Genomic DNA, 24,906 nt, shown 5'->3' with positions numbered 1-24,906 from the left:
TCCTCCTTCCTCTCCTTGAAAATAGGGACCACATTGGCCCTTTTCCAGTCCTCCAGGACCTGACCTGAGCGCCACAAGCACTCAAAGAGCCCTGCCAGTGGTTCTGCTATGACACCGACCAGTTCCTTCAGTACTCTCAGATGCAGCTCATCTGGGCCTGCTGACTTTAACACATCCAGCCCATCCAAGTGGCTCTATACCAAGTCAGCATTGACAGTTGGTAGGCTGGTATCCCTCTGATGCCCATCTTATGTTCTTGAAAAATGCGACTTTAAGCAAAACGATGCTAAAAGAGTCCAGTTATATCACAGTAGTTACCTACTAGCTGGCAGTGGCCAAACAATGTTATAACCGAACATTGCACGACTTTAAACAAGTATGTTCTCGAATAGATCAGTGATGTAATAATGAAACAACATTAACTGGGATGACGTTAAGTGAGGAGTACCTGTATTTCGCTTCTATTAGCATAGCACTGTCTGGCTCATTTGGGTTGATGGTCTAGACTTTGGGACTTCTTGGCGGCTGGACAACCTACCTCAGGCAGTAGAGCAAGCTGCATCTGAAATCAGGCAGTTGTTCTAATTTAACAGTTAGGATTAAAATATATTTTATCTGTTTTAATCTGTCAGGTTGTCCCTCAGCCATTAGGGATGGAAGTCCATTTCCCTTGTGTACCTAAACAGCACTAATCATGTACCTGATCATTTTTAGCACTCGCCTCTGTGCTGTGGATGCATAGCCTGCATGTATAGAAGGCTACTTACTGACTGACTGAGTATGTACACATCTACATTAGCAGAAGAAGACAACAACCTTCTCATGCTTTCACCCCAGTAGTTAAGTACACAGGTCATGTGCCTAGAAAGTGGAAGACTTATGTTCTAAACTAACCTTCCCCTCCCCAAGAGGGGATTTGAGCCTGCATCTCTCTGACTTCTTAGCCCAATATTCAAACTACCACACCAGAAGTTAGGTATTATCCACTCACCCATCCAGTGCTCCCTTTGAATCTGATCCATCATCCTTAACATTTAATAGTCTTTGGACAAAAAGGGTAGAGAGCAGTACAATTCAGAAGCTTCTGCCCCACTGGGGACAGGCCCCTAGGCTCAGATCCAGCCCCTGCCTCCTATCTAGGGCAACAACCATCTTGCTAAGCCACAGACTTTCTGGTTTGTGGTCTTCCTCCTGGGCTTCCCATATTCCCTTCTCTTGATGGCCAAGAAGAGCAGCTTTAAAAGGTGTGGTGGAGTGGGGGGAGCACCTGATAATACCTGTGGTGGTTGGACCACTGTGGTGGCAAATCACAGAAATGCAGGTTCAAACCTGCTCTGGATGAGGATAGCCTTGAAACCAGATCTGCTTCCCCAGGTCTAGCTACTTGCATTTTTGTGACTTATATGCACTTATATCCCTAGAATAGGACTGTGTACTTGCCCAGCCAACACATAGCTTACTTCGCACATTCAGTTGACATGCACAGATTTGTGTGTCCGCAGTGCAGCTGTAACATAATCACAGTCTGGGTGCAAGTGCCAAAAAAGCCCCTTACACAGGTAGAAAACTGCCATTTCAGCATACAAAGGGAAATAAAATTCTGCTCTAAAAGTCTTAAAATGAGTTCTCATTCTTTGCAATCATTTCCTGCTGTTTAAATTTGATCATGTTTTAGAATTTCTGATTGTGGGACACAAGAGAGCTGTGCAGGAGCCCTGTTACTAGAGACTTGCAAATGTTATGTTTCCATTCTTTAGTATTCACCATCTTATAACACAATGGAAAATTGTGCTTTTTAGTTTTGCAGGATGTATACTTTGTGATTATGGCTGTGTTTCCCTGATAGACACATGAGGACCATTGAAGCCCTGAGAAAAGACAGGGCAGAAAGGCTGCAGAGTTACCGAAGAAGCAGGAGTCTCAGTCCACAAAAGCATGTGGGCCTGTTGCAGACACTGGACACAAGCCAGAGGGACCTGGATCTCCCCAGCAGACGCCGAGAATACCTACAGCAACTGAGAAGAGATGTGGTACAAAATACTAGGTAGGGTCACGTAAACCTCAGCTTTGGGGCTCCATGCTGCTTTGTAATGTACCTGTGCAATTTACATCAACTTCTGACATTGAGGTTTCTGTAGCAGAACTGAGAACAGAGATTCTCCTCTTAAATGTCAATTACAAAAGTAGCAAACTGTGGGATTGGGAAGTTAATTGTTACCCTCCATTGGAGAAGGCAATAAATTTTCATACAAAATTTTGTGACATTTTATTTCCCTTTTCATAGTATCAACTGGTATTATTGGTATTATAATATCAATACAACATGTTCATGACTTAAAAAACCAATTTCCTTGCCTGCATCTATCTCCTCCAGCTTATGTCACTTATCTCTTGCTGCCACCCTTCAGCAGCTGTCATAGTACCCCCGCAACCCCTACCCCCCGATGCTGTGGGACCCTGGTTGAGAATCACTGATCTACAACCTCATCTCATTGTATATATTGCATTTATCTTTCATATTCCTTCCTATTTAAAATGTGGTAGAGGGGAGACAGGCTCTGCACTGTGCCCTAAATATCAACAGACTTGGATTCTGTCAGACGTGGGAGAAGGGAATTGCAGAATCTGGTGGCTCTCTGCTGAGAAGCTCTGTTCATTTAATTTCATTTGAATCTAGAGGTGGCTCCCAGCTGCCCCTGATGGTAATTTAAAGTGAGATGATCTTCTAGATAGTTGGGACTCCAGGTTTTTCCTGTTTAGTAGATGAAAGTCAGAACCTTGAGTTTGTATGACTATTGGAAGTCAGTGCAGTATGTCAGTAGGGCTGTGTGAAATTTCACCTGGTGTTTCGTTTCGCAGCTTTTTCGACGTGTTTCGAGCTTGAAACAGTGATATCAAAACAAAACAAAAGGCTTTGAAACAGCTTCAAAATGAAACAAAGGCACTCAAAAAGTTTCAAGTTTCAAAGCCGGGCTCGTTTGGCTTCAGCCAGTCCCAGGTGGCAGCAGCTGCCTGATGTCAGCCCGCGCCCCCTGGGAGGAGTGTGGACCAGCCCCGCAGCCCTCCCATGTGGGGCTCAGGCCCCCAGATCTGTGCGCTGCTGCCACTGCTGGTTGGGGCCAGCGCCCAGCGCCAGTCCCAGCTGGTAGCGGCAGCCTGCTGTCATCCCATGTGCAGATCCGGGGGCCTACTTCCCTGGGACGAGTCTGGAACAGCCCCGCAGCCCTCCTGGGGTTGTGGGCCCCCGGATCTGCACACGGGATGACAGAAGGCTGCCACTGCCAGCAAGTGATACGAGTTTTCCTTTCAAATGTTTGAAGTGCAGTTTCCCAGAAACCTCTGCACCTATCTCCTTGAAACTTGGCAGGCTTCTTGCCCTGAGAAGGGGCTATTATCCCCACAATTTTCATCTGAATCAGGCAAGAAATTACAAAGTTTTAGGTATTTTCATGATTCCCCATTATAGCCTATGGGTGAAACGTCAAAACGCGTCAAAAGGGTTTCAACAAAACAAAACGGAACAGTGCTTCAAAACGAAACAAGACAACAAAATGAAACACTGTCCCTTGAAACAGTGAAATGGAAGTCAAAACAAAATGATGCTGTTTTGCACAGCCCTGTGTGTCAGTATACTCCCAGTGACTCGCACCATGAATCCGTTCTCCAGGTTTAGTAAATGTGAGGCCTGCAAAGGAAACTGAGGATCTGACAATTGGATAATCCAAGTTCTGGAGATTAACAAAAGGATCAGTAATGCAGGTGATCCCAAAGCATGTCATGTCCCTATGCCTGAAAGCAGTTGCTGACTTGATACAACATCAGAATGTCTCTCCCCTGTTCAGAGAAAGAATAAGTTGTGTTTGTTACAGGGATGTAACCCTTCTGTCAGGCACTGGATGGCAGCAGCAAGATCTGGGTTCAAAGGTAGGGGGTTTCCAACAGCTTTTCAAATGTAGCTTGATCCCCTACATGGAAAACTGGGAAGATAAATCTTAACTGGCTGTCCTAAAGTGAACAAACTTTCCCACTTGCAAGCAACAGGATTGAAATAGGATTTATTACAGGAGGAAGAAAATAAACTGTTGACCATTAACTGGAACCTGAAACATTTCATAGTCCCAGTCACTGGCAAACCAGCCCACGGGAGCAGGAGCTACCACCTAGCCCACTCATTGAGAAGGAAGATTTTCCCAGGGCTCTACCCAGCTTTGCCAGCCAAAGCAGCAAGTGCTGTGTAGGAAGGCCTGCCCCAGAGCCCTTGCTGCTCCTCACTGTCAGGGGTCACCACTTTGCTCCAGGGCTCTTTCACCAACACCAACCAAAGTAGCAAGTGCTGGGTAGGAGAGTCTGCAACACCGTTCCTCTGATGCTGGAGAGTGCTGCTAGAGATTGCAGCTGGGGAGTGAGTGCTGGTCTAGCCATTGCTTCCAGAGGTCACCACTTCTCCGCACCTCTGCCACTGTTCCTCCACATGACCAGGGTTTGCCACTGTGGGTGCCTGTACGCGTGCAGCAAGGCTGCTCCAACATGATTAATCGAGTCTGCTGGAACATGGTAATTCTGCACTCCAGCAGACTCCAGCATCACGTGTATCAGTGTCCCCACACTGAAAAATGGCGGCAGGGTACTTTAAAGCTAAAAAATGGTGGTGGGGGTGCTGATACATGTGATGCTCTGGGGGTATAAACGCTGTTTTTCCTGCTGTCCTCTTCTGATTGTTATGCCCAGTTCTTCTGGCCTACTTCATGGTAGGTTCGAGGATTTGTACAGTGAGCATCAGACTTGCATTTGAACCGACTTCAAAGACCTGTGCTAAAGAAGCACTTTTACTTTGAGGAACTGGTAAACCACCACGCCATCTAGAGTGGTTCTCAATGTTTTTTGAACCAGGACCTATTTGTAAACATCAGTGGCCAGTCCTGACCAAGTGCCCCTCACTCCTGACCTGCTGCCCTCTACCCCCAGGCCCTAGCATGCAGGCCAGGGGGTGGGTGTGTGGGACAGGCGGTGGGGATGATGTGTGTGGGGCATGGGGGTCCCCAAGCAGCCTCTTGCAGGCTGGTACTATGACAGCCTGAAAGGAAAAAGCCAGTTTCCCATATTTTTCTCCTTTAAAGGCGAATCCATTTTAGAAGTTGGCTGATCCATTTTTAAAGTTTGTTTGTGACCCTTTCATATATTCTTGTGATCCATTTGGGTTGCAACCCACAGTTTGAGACATGCTGGTCTAGATTGCAACTCCTACCTAGAATCTCCTCCTGTTTGTCACACCCAATCATGTACTAAAACGGAGGACTGCTCCACTGCAGACTGCTTTGCAGAGCTGAAAGCAAACAATGAGTGCTGACCTTTCACTGACCTTTGCATTATTTTGCATTAGCCACATTTGTGTGCCTACAAACTTCAGGTTTTGGAAGCCTGGGGGAATGGGCACAAATGCTGCCTTTTACAATTGCAGATCTTAATCCCAGGCAGTAAACTCAAGCCTGCAAACAGTTAAAAACACACACAAGTAGCCCTCAAACTTCTGAACCTGCATACTAACCAAGGCATGCAGATAAAGAATACACAAAGTTACTATTATAAACATAACCATAGCCAAACTTGCATAATATTTACAAGGACAGAGAGAGTGGATAACAAGAAAGCAAGATGACAGTGTAGTGCAGTAGTAATATGCAGCAGGTGTGGTTAAAATGCAACATGAGTTTTTGAGTTTTGTTACTGATACAGGATAGACTTCTTCAGGAGACGGCTGCATTTAGATAAAGCCTTTATTTTAATTAGTAGCAGAGGGAAAGGGAAGCTAAGCCAAAGTGTTTCCAGAAGCTCTTCAGTAAAATAGAGAAAATCTTTTCTTCGGCAAATAATGCTGTTTTCCTTCCTTGAAGTTCCTTGTTCAGTGTAACAAGAAAGCAGCTCTTCGTAGTTCTTTACTATTGCCATGTGACATGGTGTCAGACACCTGCCACTTTCTTCTCCCTCTTCCCTATCCCCAGAGTTCAACAACCGAAGAGAAGGACTGTCCAGCATCCATCAGAGATCGAGCTCCTGCTCCAAGACTATCAGCGAGCACGAGAGGAGGCCAAGACAGAAATTGCACGAGCGAGAGACAAACTTCGGGAGAGAGCTGAGCAAGAAAAAAGGCGCATCCGGGAGCAAATATTTTCTCAGTTACAGAAGGTGTGCATTAAATCTCTGTAGGTACTGAAGCCATACAGGGTATAGAGAGATGTAACACCTGTCTCAACCATCAAAGGAGACCACACATGCTGTAGTGATCCACGTGTAGCGAACTGTTCTAGCTTTAATCCTGCTTCATTCAAAGTAAGGGCAATTTAGCCTACTCATATCACTACTGGATCATGCAGGTGTCATGATTAGATCGCAGCAACTGATGCACACTCCTGAGATCCACCTCACCTTTTATAGCTCCTCTGGATGCACGTCTGTCCTCTTCCTCTTAGATTAATATACTGAGATTTTCTCATTTGCTTTAAAGAAATCTTGATAATTATTAAGCCCACGGTGTGAGGCAAAATTAATAAAGACTCAACATGCTAAATTGAGTTAATCCTCCTCACCCTGCCCCACCAACAGCATTGAAGTCATTTAGTTTTGGGTGCTGCTGGACTAAGCCATTAGGTCCAAGAAGCTTCACACTCATCCGCTGTGGGAGATGACACCTTTTTGTTGTAAAATAGGAGCTAACAGAGTTTACTGATGGATAGAGTAATTCTGTTTCTGTAGGTTTATTATGGTTTAGTTCTGTCCTTTTTCTCCACTCTCATTTTTAGTTTGGAGGGGTGGGGTCACTTGCCTCTTCCTGTTATTGTACTAGGGTTTTTTTTGTCTTTTGTCACCTTTCCTCCATTCCTGAGCTGGGGGGGGGCAGTTGGGGTTGGTTCCGATGTAGGGACAGCACCTTTTTATCTTTGGGTCACTGCTCAGTTTGGGACTGCATTGTCCCTGCAGAAAACTTTGTCATCTCTTATAAGTAGAAACTGTAGGAAGCCGTTTGTCATATGCAAAAGGTAATGCAGTAGTCATGTCTTTGCCCCTGCGTCCTTTAACAAACCAAGCAGCCTAGCACCTCTTTGATCACTGTGCATTAACCACATCCACTTCAGTTTCTATTATTGAAGTCTGTAAAAATGCTCCAGCTGAGCTGAAAAACTAAACTTCAAATTGTTTTTCCAAGTAAAAAATCATCCTGGGGTTTTAAGTGTTTTCCTACTGCCAATGTTATTCTCTTTTTAAGGTTAGTATTGAGCAGCTGTGGCTAAAGTAAAATATTCAGACCTTGGTAGCTGTCTTTGACTAGAGTTAAGTCAAACCAGTAACTTGCAGGAGGCATTTGCAATCAAGATAGGTTGTCAGAACACCACTGTATTTCTGCAAATGTCAGACTAGAAAATGAAATCCTATCCCTACAGGACCAAAGCAGCACAGGTTGTGATTATTCAGGCTTCCCTGAATCACCACCCTTTGACCTGGATAGCTCCATGCAGGTTTTTAATTACTGAGTCTCCATGGCCTGGGCAGACTCAACAAAAAAACCAAATCCATCAGTAATGGAACAGCCTGATAGTGCTGCTTGCAGTGGTGGCTCTTACAATGTCCACATTTATTCAAGGGGCAAGAGACTTAAATTACCCAATCGGATCAGTCCTACTTCACTTTTCAGGGCTGGTGGCTTTGTCATTGCCTTGGCTAGATGCTGTTCAATGCGGGTGACTTCCACTTTTTAGAATGTGCCTAACACTGTGGCATTCTTTTCAGGAAGAAGCCAAGCTGAAGACTCTTTTAAGCACAAGCACTTTATGTACAGATTCCAGCCTTAGTCTTTCTTCTGGCCCAACATCTGGTTATAACAGCAGCAACACAGCTACATATACTGCAAGTAAATTCAGCAAATGGGAAGGACAGGTGAGAGCACATTGCTGGCAGATTGCCAGTAAAGGTAATAACTTTGATTACTTGGCAGTGAAAGGAGAGATGTAATAGCAGTAGGCTTTGCTCAGGGGAAAATTGATGTTTGATAATAGCTCTCAGGTCCAAGTTTATCATTGGTCTAGAGATACTAAATGAAGGATGTCACACAATTGCAAAAGACTTGAGACTGACATGCCAAGTCTTGACTTACTTAATATGGACCGCGCTTGTATTACTCCATTTCAGACACACCCTTCCTGCTGGCCACAAGATTTTTGGTTAGAAGCTAAGTAACAGCAGACTTATTTTGAGTCTAAAATTCTTGGTGTGCCTCAAGAGAGGGGTGTGTGTGTGTGTGTGTGTGTACATTGTATATGTGACCCTCACCTTTCAAGTTTTAGTAAAAGAAAGTAATAGCTCCAGCTTTATTATTTTGCTAGCTTTTGTAGCCAAGGCTTTCTCAGAACAACTTGAAAGAAAATCAGGTGCCTTATCAACAGGCCTGCCAGCTTTCTGAAATGTTTCTTATTAAGTACATAGTAGTTGTTGGATTAGGTAATTGATTTTTTTCCAGTCCTCACTAACAGTTCTGTCCTCTTCTGCACATTAGATTCCTCCTGGAAGTGCAGATCTTTCAAGAGGTGATACAAGAGGTCGCTCAGCTGTTAGAAATAGTCAACTTTATGTGTTAGAGCAACTGCAAAAGGATTCAGCATGTGGTAAGTAAAAAATGTATTTTCTTATATCTGAGTCCATGTCACCAACTGGTGTAGGATTTCTTATCTATATAATCATCCAAATGTAATTTGATTGGACACTAAAAAGCATCTTCACTATGCAGTTTTGGGAAAAACTGGAGCACTAACACCCAGAAGCTAGGCTTAGCTAACTGAAAACTAAAATAGGATCTTGGTTCATTGAAGCTAGTTCTCATGTTAGTATGTTGATGCTAGTAACATAGCAACATGTGCGGCAAAAGGGTATGGATATAATAAATGCCTTGCAACACAGGCCTGATCTACGCTACCTGGTTTTCCTGGCTTCATCGGTGCTGGTTGTAGGCATGTTGGACTAAGTACAGGCAGACAAGGTTCTTTGGGTAAATCCGATATCTTTTATTAGACCAACTCAAATAGTTGGAAAAAATATTCTTAGCAAGCTTTTGGGCACAAAACACCAGCACATCAGGCTGCTAAAGGGTGTTTGTGCCAGAAAGCTTGCTAAGAATAATTTTTCCAACTATTTGAGTTGGTCTAATAAAAGATATCGGATTTACCCAAAGAACCTTGTCTGGTTTTCCTGACAACAGTTATGTGCATCTACACTCAAGGTGGCTCTGGCAGCAAACCCTCTTCTTGCTGCCAGCAGTTATACTATCTTTCCAAATAAATGGCAGCTTCTGCTGCAATCTAGCAGTAGATATACCTGTGCCCTGCCACCTGACAGTCTCTTCAGCAGTGGGTGCTTTCTCAAGGTGTATGCTGCACTTTGACAGCGCAGCTGTTTCAGTAGAGCCATGCAGACAGAGCTGGCAGAAGCTCTTGAGGTACAATTGCTCCAGTGGCTTGGTAGTGGCAGCAGTTGTCTGCTGTCACCAGAAACTCCTGGCAGCAGAGTTGGTACGTGTAGGCAAGGCCATACAAGCCTATGCCCAGAATTTCAAAGATGTAGGCTTGCAGATTGCAATTTTAGTATGCACTTGACACATGTATTATAAAGTAATATGATAAATTACTGCATTTATCCAAATTCAGAATGACTGAATGTAAGCTGACTCCCCAGTGATTAGATTTTATACGTGGAAAACTAAATTTTTATAATCTAGAATCTTAACTATTGGAGGCTTATCTTAAATTTGTCCCTCCCCACTACTTCAGTGGGAAAAGCAGTGGCAGGGGGGCAGGCAACAGGATAATCAAGTGGCCTGACCTTTGCCACATGTCCTCTCCACCACTTCCCCTACCCTGCTGCCTACCCCCCACTTCCCTGCAGTGCCTGCCTTCTGGCACCTGCCCCGCTACTACTTGCCTCTTCTTCTGCCTGCCCCTCCCCCACTGCAGGATAAATTTGGTAGTTTTTCTACATTGACTTGCTTACATTCATGGTCATATAGTTAAAAGATTAGGAGTTAGAGTTGTTCTATTCTTGGCTTCATCATTGACTTAATGGCTTTTATAAGTCATTTGATCTTCCCTACCTCAACATACCCATCTGCAGAATAGACTTAATGATATGTAACTGTATTTGGAAAGGCTCTGCATAAATTAAAAAATATTAGTAATATTATAGTTATTTCTGATCGGACCTACTTGACCTAGTCTTCAATTCCTGATTTCGATTAACATCCAATTACGATTTAATTCTCTCATTTGAAAAACTACCTTGGAAGAGATCATTTCTACCTTAGCTTCCAGCATTAATCCTAAGTATGGCAGAATCTGCATCACTGCTTTGCTTGAGGTTGTTCTGGCTGACCTGGTCTTAACACGTTCGTGCAACTAAGCTGTCCTAATAGAAACAAGCAACACTTTTGAAAGAAACAATCTAATATGGACTAAATTTTGAGCACAGTCCTCTCAGTATCTCTGCCAGCTCAGCAGTAGCTCCATCTGCTATTTCAAGTATTTTCACTAGCTTTAGGTACTAACCTTATGCATGTCCAGTCAGCCAAGCACAGAAGCCAGCACCCTGTCTAAGGAGAAGAGACCATGTCAAAGAGGGGCCAGACATCCTGGATGAAAGCCTCATGTCTGAGACAAATGTACAGGGTACAAATCAGAGGGTAGCTTGGAAAGGCGGCTTAAATTTCCCCTTGGGACTGCCCTGAATGTGTACATGTAGGGTCTATGTACATAATAGTGTCCCAGGGGCCCTCCAAGCCCTCTGGCCATGGGTTCCCTCAGCCTCATAGCTCTCCACCCTGCCCCCAAGGCAATGAAGACTGGAGGAGGCAGACAGCAGAAGCTGGAGGAGGGAGGAGAAATCTAGGGACTCTGGTAGAAGCAGCAAAATTGCAAAGCAGGGAACAGTACCTAGGCCAGCAGCCCAGGGGCTGCATGCAGTCTGCAGGCTGCCAGTTGGCTATCCCTGTTTTAGGATATAAAAAAGAAGGTAGAGTGCTGGGTAGGTTACATCCCTAATTGTTATGTTTTATAGCTTCTAATAGATCTATCCTCTATACATTTGTCTACTCACTTTATGAACCCAGTTATACTATTAGTCTCTACAGTGTCCTGTGGCCATGAGTTTCACACATGAATTGTGCATTGTGAACAACAGCAATTCCTTTCGTTTTAAACCAGTTGTCAGATAATTTCTTTGGGTGCACCCTGATCTTGTATTATGAGAAAGTTCAGAACGGTGCCCCTTACTTGTTCTCATACCCTTCATGATTTTATTTCTAGACTTCTACCATAATCTCCACCCCCTTAGCTGTCTCTTTATGGAAGAGACGTTCTGTTGCTACTGGACCCAAAATGCTGAAAGGCCGGCTTATTTCCCCACCGCCTTCTGTTCCAAGAGCAAAACACACTTCTTCAGCTTTGCCTTTTTCAATATAAGCACATAGCACCACACACAGCAATGCAGTGTGGTTTTAAAATATTCAGTTGGGTTTTCTCTTAGTGACAAAAAGAGGTGGTAGGAGGAGGGGAGGGGGAAGAGGTCACATGACAGTTACATTGCTAATTAAGCATACTTGAAACTGCTTGGATCCCATGGTGATGGAGGAGGAACAATGGCCCAAGAGGAACAGAATACGATTTCTTCTCTCCTTCAATTCAGAGACTTTTCCTTTGTCTTCTTCACCCTCTACAGGGAGCAGCAGAGTTCAGTCGTCACCCTCATCCAGTAGTATCAGCTGTAGGTTCACGCACGGACTAACAATTTCAGTCAGCTCCTCTTCAACCAAAGGATACCAGGATTTGTCCAAACACATCTTGACCAATGCTATCACTGAAGTGAGTAAAGGGAAATATAGAAAAATAATACTGTACTCAGGTGGAAGCCCTGGTTGGTATGTGGCAGTGAAATGCAGGGCAACTGTTGTTCTCCTTGACTAGTTATCAAGGTTCTGGTTTTGAAGGTCAAATACAGGAGGAGGCTTGGAGGAATTTAAATGGCAAAAGGAAATGGGAACAGGTCTTAGCAGCAGGGTTCAAAAATATTTAATTGTCATATGTCATCAGAAGTTTTAAATAACGCTCCAAAACTTTACTTGGGGAGCACCAGGGCAGGGAAGAAATAACCACAGCAATGACCTTAATGAGTTTTGTACCATGCTTGTTTCTAAACAATTGTAATAATGTTTTCTAGACTTAAACCTTCATAGCAGCACTGTAACTGATGCCTTCATTTTAGCATTGCTGGGATGAGGATTTTAAAGCTAATTTTTCACCATAACAGATGTGTATGTACACTATGCACAGGATCTGGCAGTGCATTTGTTGTAGCACTAAGGAATTTCTAAAGTGCCTAGCATCTGGGTCTCTCAAAAATATTTTCATATTTTGAAGGGGTCTTATAGTTTGCAGTTAGAGACTAGGAAACCCAGATATTTATTACATGCCTCTGTTCCTAGGAGCACACTGACATCTCTGTTGCAGGTTTATAGTCTCCTATCAAACCACCTCCCATGACAAATAACTGTGTTTACTTCAAGGAGTCTGCTCTGGTGGAGAGTTGGAGCAAGAAGGAAATCAGCCTTAGCTGGGGTCTTACCACTGAAAGATGACTCGATGTACAAAGTTAACTTAGCATTCATCTATAAATGCTTAAGGTGCCTCATCAGCCAGATGCTGAGGCAAACCACAGCAGTGGGAGAAAACTGAGCGTAAATAGAGCTGAGAACTCTCCTAACTACATCTTGTAATTGTTTTCTAAGGTTATGGCAGCATGTTCAAATAACCTGAGGAACTTTTACAACCGTCAGGCAGCAGCTGGTTGGAAGTAAGTGCATGATAGATTTTTTTCCTTCTTGGCCATATATCTGTGCTATCCCAGAGCAAATCCCTGGAACTTTTTTCATTCAGATACCAGTGTATAGAAAAAGAGGTACTCGTCTACTACAAAGTCTTCCCATCAGCAACTAAGCATGGGTTTCTGGGAGCAGGAGTGATTGAAAGACCTCTACCAAGTGTGTGGTGTATAGTCAAAGACCCTGGCAAGAGGTATCTGTACGACAAAACTATCACTACAGTTCGAGTACATAAGAAGGTAACCAGCCATATTCAGCTGGGTAAGTATCAACGGTGCTTCCTGTGGGGAAAACAAACACCCTAGCAACTGATTTATAGATGTCACTGCTCGCTGCAGAAAAAAGTTGTATTTTTTCCTGATATTGGCCATTTTATTAGAGGTGGCAAAGTTAAAAGGCCAAAGAAGGAATAAAATTGAATGTACCTCAGTAACAATCCACAAGCAATAAGCTCAGGCACATGAAATAGGATGCTCTTGGTAAATAGGGACCCTGACACTGCCCATGGTGGACCAGAACCTTGGGAAGTGTAAATGAGATGCGTCTCTATATCCTCTACCACCACCTAGAAGCACCGACTGTGGTGAAGGTGGGCTCAGCCTCAGCAGTAGAGGCTCTGGCCCACAGTATGTAATCTTTGCTGCTAATTTGAGCCTATCATGCAGAATATGTCTCCCATCCATCTGCAGCTCCAGGGAGTTTCATCCTAAGAGCCTTGACCTACAGTACATTTATACCAGTGTAACTGACATTAGCACAAGTGCAAACCAGAAGATAATATCATACAAAAGGACTTTGCTTAGTCTGCTACAGAATTATTATGCTGGTCTGAGTGGTAGCATAGTTGCCCTGGAGCGAGCTTTATGCTATTTGCTCAAGCAAGCAGGTTATTTGTATTTCAACCACCACCTAGAAGCAAGCTACAGCTTCTGCAGCTTACAATCTGTTAAGGCTGAACTAAGCTGCTCCTCTGGCCACTCTGGATCTTCCTGTAATTTACGTTTGTGAATCAAACGAGTGGCCACTGGACCAGACTTTTTGTGTATCCAGGCTCCAACACACTCTGTCCATTCCATGTAGGCTATTTCTGGGACCAGAAGTAGTATAGGTAGGTTCTTTCATGCAACATTGCACATACTGATGCTTACTACTTCAGCGAAGCTTGTTGTGAACTCAGTACTGCACTAGACTCCTGTTTTGGGAGGTCGCATGTACAGAGTGGGCATGGTATGCCTCATTACATCTATACTGCCCTGGTGCAGCACTGTAATCTCAGAGTAAAGTATCTCAAATTATTTGAATATGTAAAAGAAACTATTTCAGCTATAGTTCAGCCCCATATCATTGAGAAAATTCAAAGTCAGACCCTAAATGCTAATTTAACATTTTCCTGAAAAATGGTCTTACTGTTTGAACGCTCATAATTTTCAATATTTTATTGGCTTCTATGGAAATGCTTCACTATTTGGAAAATTAAATAATTTTGCTACTTCAAAAAATGCATGCTATTACATATTACAAGAGCCACAGAGCCATTATTATTGTTAAATATATGGTAGTAGCAATGCCCTGGGCATGACAGAGAAAATACAATATTTGTCTGAGTCACAGGGATAATAGCTGTAGTGAAAGGCTTTTAAAATAAACAGCTGCTTTTTGGCTTATTGCAGTTTCACGTCCACCAGCTGCTCATGTAGATGCCTTTTCCCCTCAGTTATAATGTGTAGCTTTATCAGCATTACTGAGAGGCAGCTTCAAAACCAGTGAGCAGAGAAACTGAACTGAAGAGACTGGCCTAACTGCGGACAGTGATGTAAACAGATCTGCAGTCTTACCCACTTACTAGCTTTCAGTCTTTTCAGTGTGGGTCAAGTAACTCAAAGGCATTTACAAACATGCAGCTTCTGTAAGATCTGCCTAACTCAGTAGCAAGCTCTATTTCAAGAAGCAGGGGAGGAGATGGAGTTGCTGCAGTGTGACCTTCCCCCCCTTTTCTTATAGTGTATTTGGTGAGTGATACTTCACTGTGTTACCTAAAGCAACCACGGGATTTCTGCTGCATCACCATAGAGGCCAAAGAGGTAAATTTATCAGTGCTTTCCAAGATACAGTCTAAATTGTTTAATGATATTGGTGTATCTGCTCACAATTTAAGGTGATAGTAAGAATGTGGAGGAAAGAGGGGCTGCAGTCTTATTTCTTTATTAGCCTTTGCTAATAGTTTTTTTGGGAAGACATTTTCCTACGCTACAGGAGTCCAGAGCAGTGTTAACCATGAAGCTTTAAACCCTCACACCGTAAACTGGTTCTTTATGTTAAGTAGATTCATTAGTACATGTAGTAAGACTACTCATGCATACCTTCCCTGAACAGGAGAACACCTTTGTGTACTAAATTTGTAAGATGGGGGGTTTTTAGCTGTAAAATGAATATCATGAAAGATGTTCCATTTCCATGTGGAAGAAGGGCGCAGAGCATTACTGTGCTCTGTACACTCTTCATTCTCATGTTGACAGAAATGGCGATAGTTTGTAGGTTAACCCAGCCTAGCATTTGCAAGAGGGGTAAAAAAAATGAAGCCGAAGAATTGGTGTTAGCATTGCGGAAGGAATGTAGTTGAAGAAGTGTCTATGTTCATTATGTGCACTTAAATTAATGCATCAGTAAACAGGGAGGCATTTAAATAGCTGGGGACACAGCAGATTTTCATTACCCCATTAGTAACAGAACATATGGAGCTAGCTAGATTTACAGAAGTACCAGAAGTTGAGTGGTATAATACCTCACCACTGCTTTCCTCTCCACTTGCAGGGGACAGTGTGGTGTTGCTCGCAGGGAATGGCAACAGGGCTCAACCTGGCCCGGCCCTCAGCTGGCACAACCCTATCCCCTGTGAGCGGTGCTTCTGCAGCCCAGGCAGCACTGCTTGCAGGAGATGAGTCCGCACCAGCCGAGCACTGAACCTAGCGCCACTTGCAGTGGATGGGGCTGGGCTCAGCGCTTGGCGGATGTGGGCTTATCCCTTGAGTGGCGGTGTGCTTGGTGTTTGGCTGACACTGCCCCTTCCCCTGTGAGCAACGCTGTCTGGGCTGTACCAGCCACTGCATGGGACAGTGGTAAGGTATATAAGTTGAGTTTGATTTTTAAGACACAAAAATTGGGCTTCAAAACCTGACTTATACACCATGGAATATGGTAGATTCTATACATAGAAAATTACAAGTTTTACAATTTTCTGTGTATAGAATCTAATTATTGGCGAGTTGACTTAAAATTAATTTCTCCCAATGCTGTGGCAGGGAAAGCAGCAGTGGGCTGCTGGGACAGACCCCTGCCTGTGCCTCCACACCTGTTGTCCTTCCTGCCTGCTCCCCTCACTGCACCTTGCCCCTCACATCTCCCATGCCTGTGCCTACCCCTCACCCCTTGCCTCCCTCACCTGCTGCCCCCACCGCTAGTTATCTTCTGAGCAGGGAGAAGCAGCAGCAGGACCAGGTCAGGGTCAGGGCCAAAGCAGAAGATAAGCAACAGTGACTAACCAGGGGCAGGACAAAAAAGGGAGTGAGGGGTGGCAGCCACCTTCTCTACCTGGCTTGCACAGCTGCATGGTTTCAGCAGCTGCAAGAGTTACTGCCACTGCTTGTGTGTCATTTATCCCACAACAAGCCTTGCAGTCTGGGTCTAGCCAGTGGAGCCAAATGAGTTTGAGAGCCCTGGTTTAGAGCCAGGGAAACTGACACAAAGAAGTAAGAGATCTAGAGCGACTCATGTAACAAGAGAGAACTCCTCCCTAGTCTGTTATTAAATGGGTGGATAAGATTTGAGGGAAGTGGGGTGAAGAGATTGGTATCACTCAGACTGGACTTTCCTCTAGTATACTGTATCTGAACCAGTTAATAAAGGTTAGTTAGTCCACGCCCCATAAAGGTTTCAGTCTGCTCTGTACTCGGTAAACAACTGTTTCCCATTTTCACATGCAGGAGAACCTGTCCATTTTGGCTATTCAGTCTGTGTATGACGAGTCCATGCCTCGTCCTTGTAAAGAAGTGGTGCGAGGTGAGATTCTGCCAAGTGCTTGGATACTGGAACCTGACATACTGGATGGGAAAGACATTACCAGAGTCATTTACATGACACAGGTAAGAGGTTCTGTACAAGTGTTTGCTTCAATTCAGCTACAGCTGTGCTTAGACCTAAACAATCATACTACAGACACATTAGGCAACGAGTAAATTTTTAACCTCAATACAGCGTGGTGAGCACTGTCAGGAAGTCTTGCAGTTTGACAGATTAGTAATTACAGAACACTTTGGTACCCAGTACGTACAGGGCAGTGTTCCAGGCACAACTTCTACAGTTGTCCAGACACCTGACTCCATATGTAGAGGTTTTTCAGTGCTATTAGAGCATCTAGAGACTGGATTAGTGAAGACTGTGCATCACTACCAAACCGTGCCTTGTAACGTCTGGACAGCACTTGGTTTACAGTATGTCGAACTCTATGCATGCTATCTATCTAGAGTTAGAAAGGATTTTGATTCTAAGGGCAGACAGAGAGACATTGCCTTTTAACACCTTTGTGCTGCAATCAAAATCATTATGGTGGCCAAAGCAAACAGATATCAGTACCCCTCTTTGTACCACAATGTGGTTGTGCCAAAAGGTAGTAATAATTTATGCCACTTCTTTGTGATGGGTGTCCATTTGCTTCATGGTGGTGGAGCGCAGGCAGTCCAGAGCTGCCTGTACTCCCCAGTGGCCCCCGCCAGGTGCTTAAGGGGTTTGCCTGTGTCCTGCACACCTCGGGAATTCCCAGGCAGTGTTGGGTCCCTCCACCCCTGGGAGTGTCTGCCCAGCTTTCTCCACTTACTGAAACACATCTCCCCACAGCAATGGGCAATGTGTATTTTGCCCAGTGGAGTGGATCAGCACTACAAGACATCCCTGCACAACTGATCTGCTTCCTTTGATGATGTCTACTTCTATCCTAAATAGTCCAGAATCTGGGCATCTCAGATTGGCTTCATAAGTGATTTTATTTTTAACATGAGCACCTAACAAACATTCTCAAAGTATTAAACCACCATCCTTACAAATTCTCTTATAGCCATTGTATTAAATAGAATTCTAATATGTATAAAGAACATAAGAGAAAGGAGTGAAAGTATCTTTATGAAAAACACACACACAATAAAAACAACACTCAATAGTAAAGCCTTCAAGACAGACCAAGCTGCATACAATCTCCCAAAAGATAATTACTGTTTTAGTCCCCTCTTCTAAGATAGCGTTGGAATCATTAGTATTCAAATGCCAGTCAACAAGGAGGTAATGAGTTTTAAGATCTTGTCATTCTCCTCACCTGCCAGATACAGACCTGAGTACAAAGCAGTAGAGCAAGTGTCAGAAGGAGATGACAATATATCATATATGATGGTAGGTCCAAAGCCAAAACACCTTCTTATTTGTGCTTATTTGTTTCTTCATACCACTTCAACAATTCTTGTAAGCTGCTACATTTTGTGGCATAGGCCTATTGCTTCATGTTGTATCTGCTCTATATTTCTATACCATAGATATTTTTGGACGTGCAGGTTGGAGAAAGTTTCTTGGCTCAAGCATTAACCAAACCATCCCCATCTCTTCTCATTTCTGTAGGTGGACCTTGGTACCCCAGCGATCCCTGCAAGGCTTCTGAGTTCCATTGCTAAAAGACAACCTTTGGTGATTGCTAGGCTGGCACACTTTCTTGCTAGTTAATGTTTGGCATGATAGTTGAGGAGAACAGCTAAGTGCCAGGGTAGCAATGTAATTATCTTTATTCTCCTAGTGGACAAAGTAAACTACTGGCTTAGAAAACACACAGACATGCACCAATTTGGATCTGGGGTTGAAAAGCCAGTGGCTAGCTAGGATTGTACAAAAATATCAGGGAAGGAACCACAGAAACAAAAATGGGGAGGGGGGGCATCTATTTCAGACAACCGAGCTGATGCCTTTGCAGAAAATGTCTGCAACTGCCCTTACTATTCAGTAGTTGGGGGGGGAGAGGGCAACGAAAGGAGAACAAACTGCTGGCTGTAGAAAAAGTCAGCCAGCCCAGAAGACTTCCTCCTACCAGCAACGAACTCTATGCCGAGATGTGCTGGAGAGCAAAAAGGCAGGTTAACAGCAATTTTAAAGTGCAATCCTTCCTTTCCACTGCCTGGATTCCCTTACAAAGACAAGCTGGCAATAATGGATAACCTGGCTCCTACCCTGGGGGTCTTTAAGAGGAGGCTAGTTGAACACCTTGCTGGGGTCGTTTGACCCCAGTACTCTTTCCTGCCATGGCAGGGGGTTGGACTAGATGATCTACTCAGGTCCCTTCCAACCCTAGAAACTAAGAAACTATAAAAACTGAAACAAATGTGTATATCATAGGGGCTGGAGATGTTTTAAAAGCCCTTAAAAAGCAGCAGAATCACTGTAGTACTCTCTTTAGTATTGGACAAGAATGGTAATTATTAGTGCAGAATTCATAGGCAACTGTAGCTAAGTCACCTTTATCCAGCTGGATGAGGGGGAAAATTGTTCATAGCTCATAGTCACACTCCACCCAGGATGGATACCCGACCTGCAGATCTAACCCGGTACAGCATATGCCAGATCATCACTATGCAGCAATAGTGGAGAACACCACACACCTCAGGACACAATTTACTACTGCAATGCAGAATTGGGTGCTTTCAAGTGGAGAAACCAAACTGATAGTACTTAAGCATGAATATTTTTCTTTATTGGGCATAGGTCTGACTATTTAGCTTGTTTCTAGAATTAAAATCCTGCAAACCTGAAGTTTAAGCATTTTCCTGATGGCTGTTTCATCAACACCCTTTTCCTTACACCTGCTCTTAGTGGCTGTGATCAGTTTATCAAGTCTGGCACTTCCCTATTTGTGCGCAGTATTAGCAGCTATTTCAGTCCAGCCAGTGCAGAGCTCTCCCATTGATAGTTACCTTACCACATTTCAAAACAACCAGCTAAAGCCTGGGAGAGAATTCACAATCAAGTTTTCTGTATGAAGATCCTACTATAAATTGTGCGTGATACATCCATTGACAAGCTCTAGCTTAATTAATAGTCTAAAAGGATAAGCGTATGCGTGACGGATTTATAAATTGTTTGGCTCAAGTTCCTCAGCACTGCCACAGGAGAGAGCTATTTTAATATACAGCTTAGTTATCAAAGCAGATGCCACAAAGAAAAATCACCTTATTACTTAATAAGGGAAAGACTAACCATTGTTCATGGTAATGCTGCACTTTAAGTGTGACAAATGAGTTTATTAAAGCATCCAACTTTAGTATGTTAAATAATGAAGGCTGGTTAGTTTCTACAGTCGAATTATAACTGAGAAACTACTAGTGATTTTTTTTTCCTTCAGCAAATTTACCAACATCTAGTCTACTCTCAGTAATACCTATGTAACCACACTAACTTGACAGAGGTTGCACATGCATAACTGAGTAGCTTTTGGCTGTAAAGCTCTAAAGTCAGTAGTCCTGACCACTTTGTGAGGAAGAGTTTGGAAAAGCAAGTAAAACTTCCAGGCCAAATTCATTGAGTTTTGGCAGGCACAAGTGTTTCCCCAGTGCTTGCCAAACAGACCACCATGGTCTGGATTTTACTCAATACAGCTCAGCTCCCAGAGGCCTTGTAGAAGATAGCAAATGAATTGCAGAAATAAGTTTTCAGCAACTGAATAAACAGCTGCATTCCCCAGAAATGCAGTGTTTAAGAGAATAACTCATTTCCTTCCTCCTATCAAAAAGGGACTGAGTATGGGGTAGAGGAAATCCTATGAAGTGAACAAAGCAAAAGTCCTCTTTCAGCATCTAAGTTGTCCCCAAACCCTTTGATTCAGACTCCACAACTGTTACAAAAACATTACATTTGGGACAGTGCCGATAAGCTATTTCATTGCAGCTAGACAGATTTTAGCAGAAGGTACAGTACAGCTCCATGCAGCCCACAGAAGATTAGCTAAGTGTTTACCTGAAGGTTATTTTCTTTTCTCTTTATTTTGGACATGGCACTAATGAAAAAGTATTTTTGTAGGAACAACATCTAGGATGACTCAACAGTAACAGTGCCTACCGAAGGACAATGTCTTATTGTACAGTGCATCAGATGTTTATTTTTATAAAATTGTTTTTCTATGTTTACAGATTAAGTTATTTCTATATATGCTTGTTTTGAAGTGTTTTTATAACCTGTTGAAGCCAATTTTTATTTTTACCGTACTGAATTAATGTAAGCTTTTTTTAAATACAAATCAATTGATACTAAAATCCCTATTTGTAACAAAAGTTTTCTTTTGCATATATAACATTTTATGGTACCTGTTAATGTATGGGATTGGTTTGTTTGGAAGGAGGAAACAAAGCTAGCTGATATTTTTGTTATTAAGACTTGCAGAACAACTTCTTGTCAATATTTTACAAATGAGCAGTAGATCTGAATGATGGTTAAATCAAACCAATTGTACTGTATCACCTATTATTGCATCTCTGGTCTTAACCAAGATTGTTATTTTCATATCCACAATAAATGGTATTTTCTACACAAGAAAGCTTCAGGCTATATTTATTACTTTCACTCAACATACTCAAATATTTATTTATTCATCAACCTACATTTATTCAGGCAAATATTTTCTCCCCTTCACAAAATGTTTTATTTATTAACTTAAGTGACTACTTAAACTTAATTAGGAAACTAGTAAAAAGAGGCAAACTCACTTAATAAGATCTTTACATCTCCCAAACATCAATCATTTCCCACATTGTACAAGTCATGTGTGTTCTCATTCAGTATGAAAAACGCATTGCACGCACAATATTTGCTGCAAACTAGCTACTAAATTATTCACCCTGCTTTAGTTTTAGCTTGTGACAGTTTATTCATTGCCTTCCCAAGCAGAGTACAGTTCCATCTCAGCTAGTTTTGATTTATAGAAGGACAGGAACAAAGCAGCTGAATCTTGATCAGACATCTTGCCATGTCCGTTCGGGGGCCAAACTCAGTTATTCTCAGTGTGGCATTCAGCTAGAAAGTATACAGCTTCCACATTTTTTGGATGGCTGCCGTTTCTCTCTTGTGGATGGGGAAGTCTTTGCTAGAGAAGGTTCCTGACTGCACAGATTTTGGAAGGTGGTCAAATTGGAATTTGACAGGAGTGAGAACTACTAAATCAGCTGGCCTGCTGTGAACCCTTTCCCTGTTGCCACTCTACTGCAGTTCTTTATAAAGGGGAGAGAGATCAGAAGGTCTGAGCACTCGGAGGGCTGGGTCTCCCCTTGGGTGGAGGTGTCTTTGACATTTAAAGTTGAAGAGGCTGCAACAAGACCCCCACCCCTGCTCCCTAACACAGTGAGGGTTCATGGGATAGAAGCAACTTGTGGCAGAGCTCCCCTTCTGCACTGTCCCAAGGGGATCTCATTTGTAGATTGTACCGTCTCCATCTCCAGCGCTCACTGAAGAGTTCTGGGTCCACAGGGAGTAAAAGTAACATGAACAAAAGCACTCACCTCTACCCACAAGAACCATCCTCAGTTAGCATTACACTTGAAATGCTTGGAACAGAGACATGAAGCTTCATTACTGTAACAAAAGCAGATCCCCTACAGCAATGGGGACCAATCTTTCTGGCAGGCATGCCACAGATGTATTCCACACCCTTCAAGTGCCCCGTATCCCCTTTCACTTAGCAGGTTGCAGAGGGGACAAAAAACCAAAGCAGTAGATCAGGCAGGGAGCAGAAAGCTGAGTGGCAGATCAGGTGAGTGCCACTAATAGCAGCCATGCCAGTTAGGCTACACTTGCCCTACTACACTTTCCTGGGTAACCACATCCTATGAGGATTCATGTTTTTTGTCTTTGTATTTTTCTAACTGGCACACAGTAAGAGCGAGTGTGCACATTCTCTGATCTAAACATTCACAGGTTAGACACAAAACAACTTTATTTTAATACTTGTTTATTATGGCAAATTGACAGGCTCATTAAGATATCAACAGTGAAACGGTCCTTTAATACTAAACTCCACGGAGCGACTGTGTAGCAGCATGGAGCACTAGTTATTTCAGTTCATATTGCTGCAGCCTTGTTGTACACACAATATGGTATTACCGGGCAACAACCTTGACATGATGCAGACCTTTAAAAAACTCAAATCCACACACATTATAACAAGAGATACCTGGTATCTGCAGTCTCCTTCAACCCAGTACTCAGTAACCTGAGTAGATCACAAAATTACCTGGAACAGTTGAAACAAGATGGGCATGATCCTTTCTAGATTGTCTGTCTGTGTGCACTAGGTTTTAATTGCAGCCAGTCTAACCTAATTTTTTTTTTTAAAAAGGAGAAACTAACTCCTTGATATTGCCTTTTATCCCATAAAAGCAAGGGAAATCAATCAAAATGGCCCTGGGATTCACTTTGGCTAGCTGCATTTTTTGTTAACACAAGTATTTGCTTTGTAACTAAACCATGTTTATTGACAAAAAGGGACACTATCTACAAGTTAGGCACAGTAAAAAAACACTTCATTATATGGAAAGGCAAATCCCATGCAACCTCTCTGATAAGCAACTTCTCTATATTGATTAAAAAGGGCCAAACAGTTCTCAGCACACAGAACACTATATTTAGGAAGAGAATGGAAATTGGACATGCTCCTTATTGATAATTTCTTTGTTAGTGTGGATCTCCGAAGGCAGACAGTGCCCACCATTATGCCAGAAAAACAACTGTTTCCTGTGAACCATCCAGGGGCTGGGATTTTGTGTGACACTTTCAGCCTAGTGTGTGGGTGTGTAAACTCCAAAATCAAGGCAAACAGGGTTATGAAAACAGTGAAAAGCAGCTGAATAGCATTTAAAATTTGTTACTGTAAAAACAATGCTTTTAAAATACTGTCATCTGTCCCCGGTAAAAAAATAAGCAGATAATTTCCCCCTCAGTTCTATAAAAACCATGAAATAGAAGTTCTGCTTCTCTTAAGTGAGACATACATGTCCTTTAAATGTACTTTCCAATCCAATGCTCTGGTGCATTTTTAAGGTGATTTCACTTCTAAAATATAATCTTAAAAACTTAAAAAAAACAAACCTTCAAGCTTGAGCACCTGGGGAAAAATAAATATATAGTCTCATCTCCTTGAAATGAAATTTCATCTGGGCTCCCAGGCAGCAGTCTTTTCTAACAGAGTCAGTGAGAAATCACGCTGTTTGGAGCGTTAAATTAAGAGAATGGCACCTTGGGAAGCCAACAGGAATCTATCACTTGAGCCTTGAAGTGGGTTTTGTTCGTACAAACTGATGGCCAGCTCTGCTCAGAGCCTCTTGCTGTACAAGAGTGAAAGGTGTTTTCATTGAGTCAAGATCATCTGCTCTGAATCTCATTAAGGTGCTTAAGAGTTTACAACTCAGAGACCAATTTCCGGGAAACATTTTCATCTGCATATGTAAATCCCTCAAAACGGTTTGAAGAATGTGCGTTCCTGTCACACCTGGAAAGGCAAAGGTTGGTGCCACTTTTGCACAAAATACCCTTCAACACAGGGGACCCCCAGCAAGAGGCTCACTGAATGCATTTAGCAATACTATATAGTTCCACAGCACGAGTCCACCAGTTCCTTAATTTGTAGCAAGATGACCTGCACTAGCTTTGTGCTGTCACAGTGCCTAGAGATTGTCTCACCAATTCACAAAGCTTAGTCCTGGGTTCTTCTATATGAAGCTCAGATTCAAACACTCTGGACAGAGTTTCCAGCTCTTTTAAGAAGTCCTGAAACAGACAATACAAACCAAAGACCACCTTAAAAAGCATTAACAGAGGGACAATGAACAACAAAAATTTCACAGATTTACACTGAGTCAAAGATTTGCATTGGGGAAGTTGATATAAACTCGAGCTGTGAAAGCAAAGGTGAAAGGAGGCATGGATGG

The 24,906-nt window shown here is 42.9% G+C and overlaps 2 protein-coding genes across 7 annotated transcripts in view; one reads left to right on the top strand and one right to left on the bottom strand.

Moving 5' to 3' along the window:
- The window catches only part of STARD9 (StAR related lipid transfer domain containing 9), a 232,345-nt gene extending 210,827 nt beyond the window's left edge, over positions 1-21,518 (top strand). For 4 of the 5 annotated variants that reach the window (XM_090033337.1, XM_090033336.1, XM_090033335.1 and 1 more), the window contains 10 exons: positions 1,847-2,044; positions 6,000-6,183; positions 7,783-7,929; positions 8,546-8,654; positions 11,752-11,894; positions 12,818-12,882; positions 12,966-13,171; positions 14,912-14,991; positions 16,891-17,049; positions 18,569-21,518. In XM_090033337.1, the coding sequence (XP_089889463.1) occupies positions 1,847-2,044; positions 6,000-6,183; positions 7,783-7,929; positions 8,546-8,654; positions 11,752-11,894; positions 12,818-12,882; positions 12,966-13,171; positions 14,912-14,991; positions 16,891-17,049; positions 18,569-18,670 (1,393 nt within the window). In that variant the 3' untranslated portion in view covers positions 18,671-21,518. Of the gene's footprint in view, positions 1-1,846; positions 2,045-5,999; positions 6,184-7,782; positions 7,930-8,545; positions 8,655-11,751; positions 11,895-12,817; positions 12,883-12,965; positions 13,172-14,911; positions 14,992-16,890; positions 17,050-18,568 lie in introns of those variants that run through there. The other variant, XM_090033338.1, reaches the window with a different exon arrangement.
- Positions 21,519-22,804: 1,286 nt separating this feature from the next.
- CDAN1 (codanin 1) overlaps positions 22,805-24,906 on the bottom strand; it is a 59,307-nt gene continuing 57,205 nt past the window's right edge. Inside the window, exon 28 of one of the 2 annotated variants that reach the window (XM_090033328.1) lies at positions 22,805-24,745. In XM_090033328.1, the coding sequence (XP_089889454.1) occupies positions 24,620-24,745 (126 nt within the window). In that variant the 3' untranslated portion in view covers positions 22,805-24,619. The remainder of the gene's footprint in view (positions 24,746-24,906) is intronic. The other variant, XM_090033329.1, reaches the window with a different exon arrangement.

This window comes from Crocodylus siamensis, chromosome 2 (genome assembly GCF_052110815.1).
Source record: "Crocodylus siamensis isolate JL-2025a chromosome 2, ASM5211081v1, whole genome shotgun sequence".
Classification (NCBI taxonomy): Eukaryota; Metazoa; Chordata; order Crocodylia; family Crocodylidae; genus Crocodylus; species Crocodylus siamensis.
Note: the sequence above shows the minus strand (reverse complement) of the source record. Positions and strands in the feature narration are given on the sequence as shown.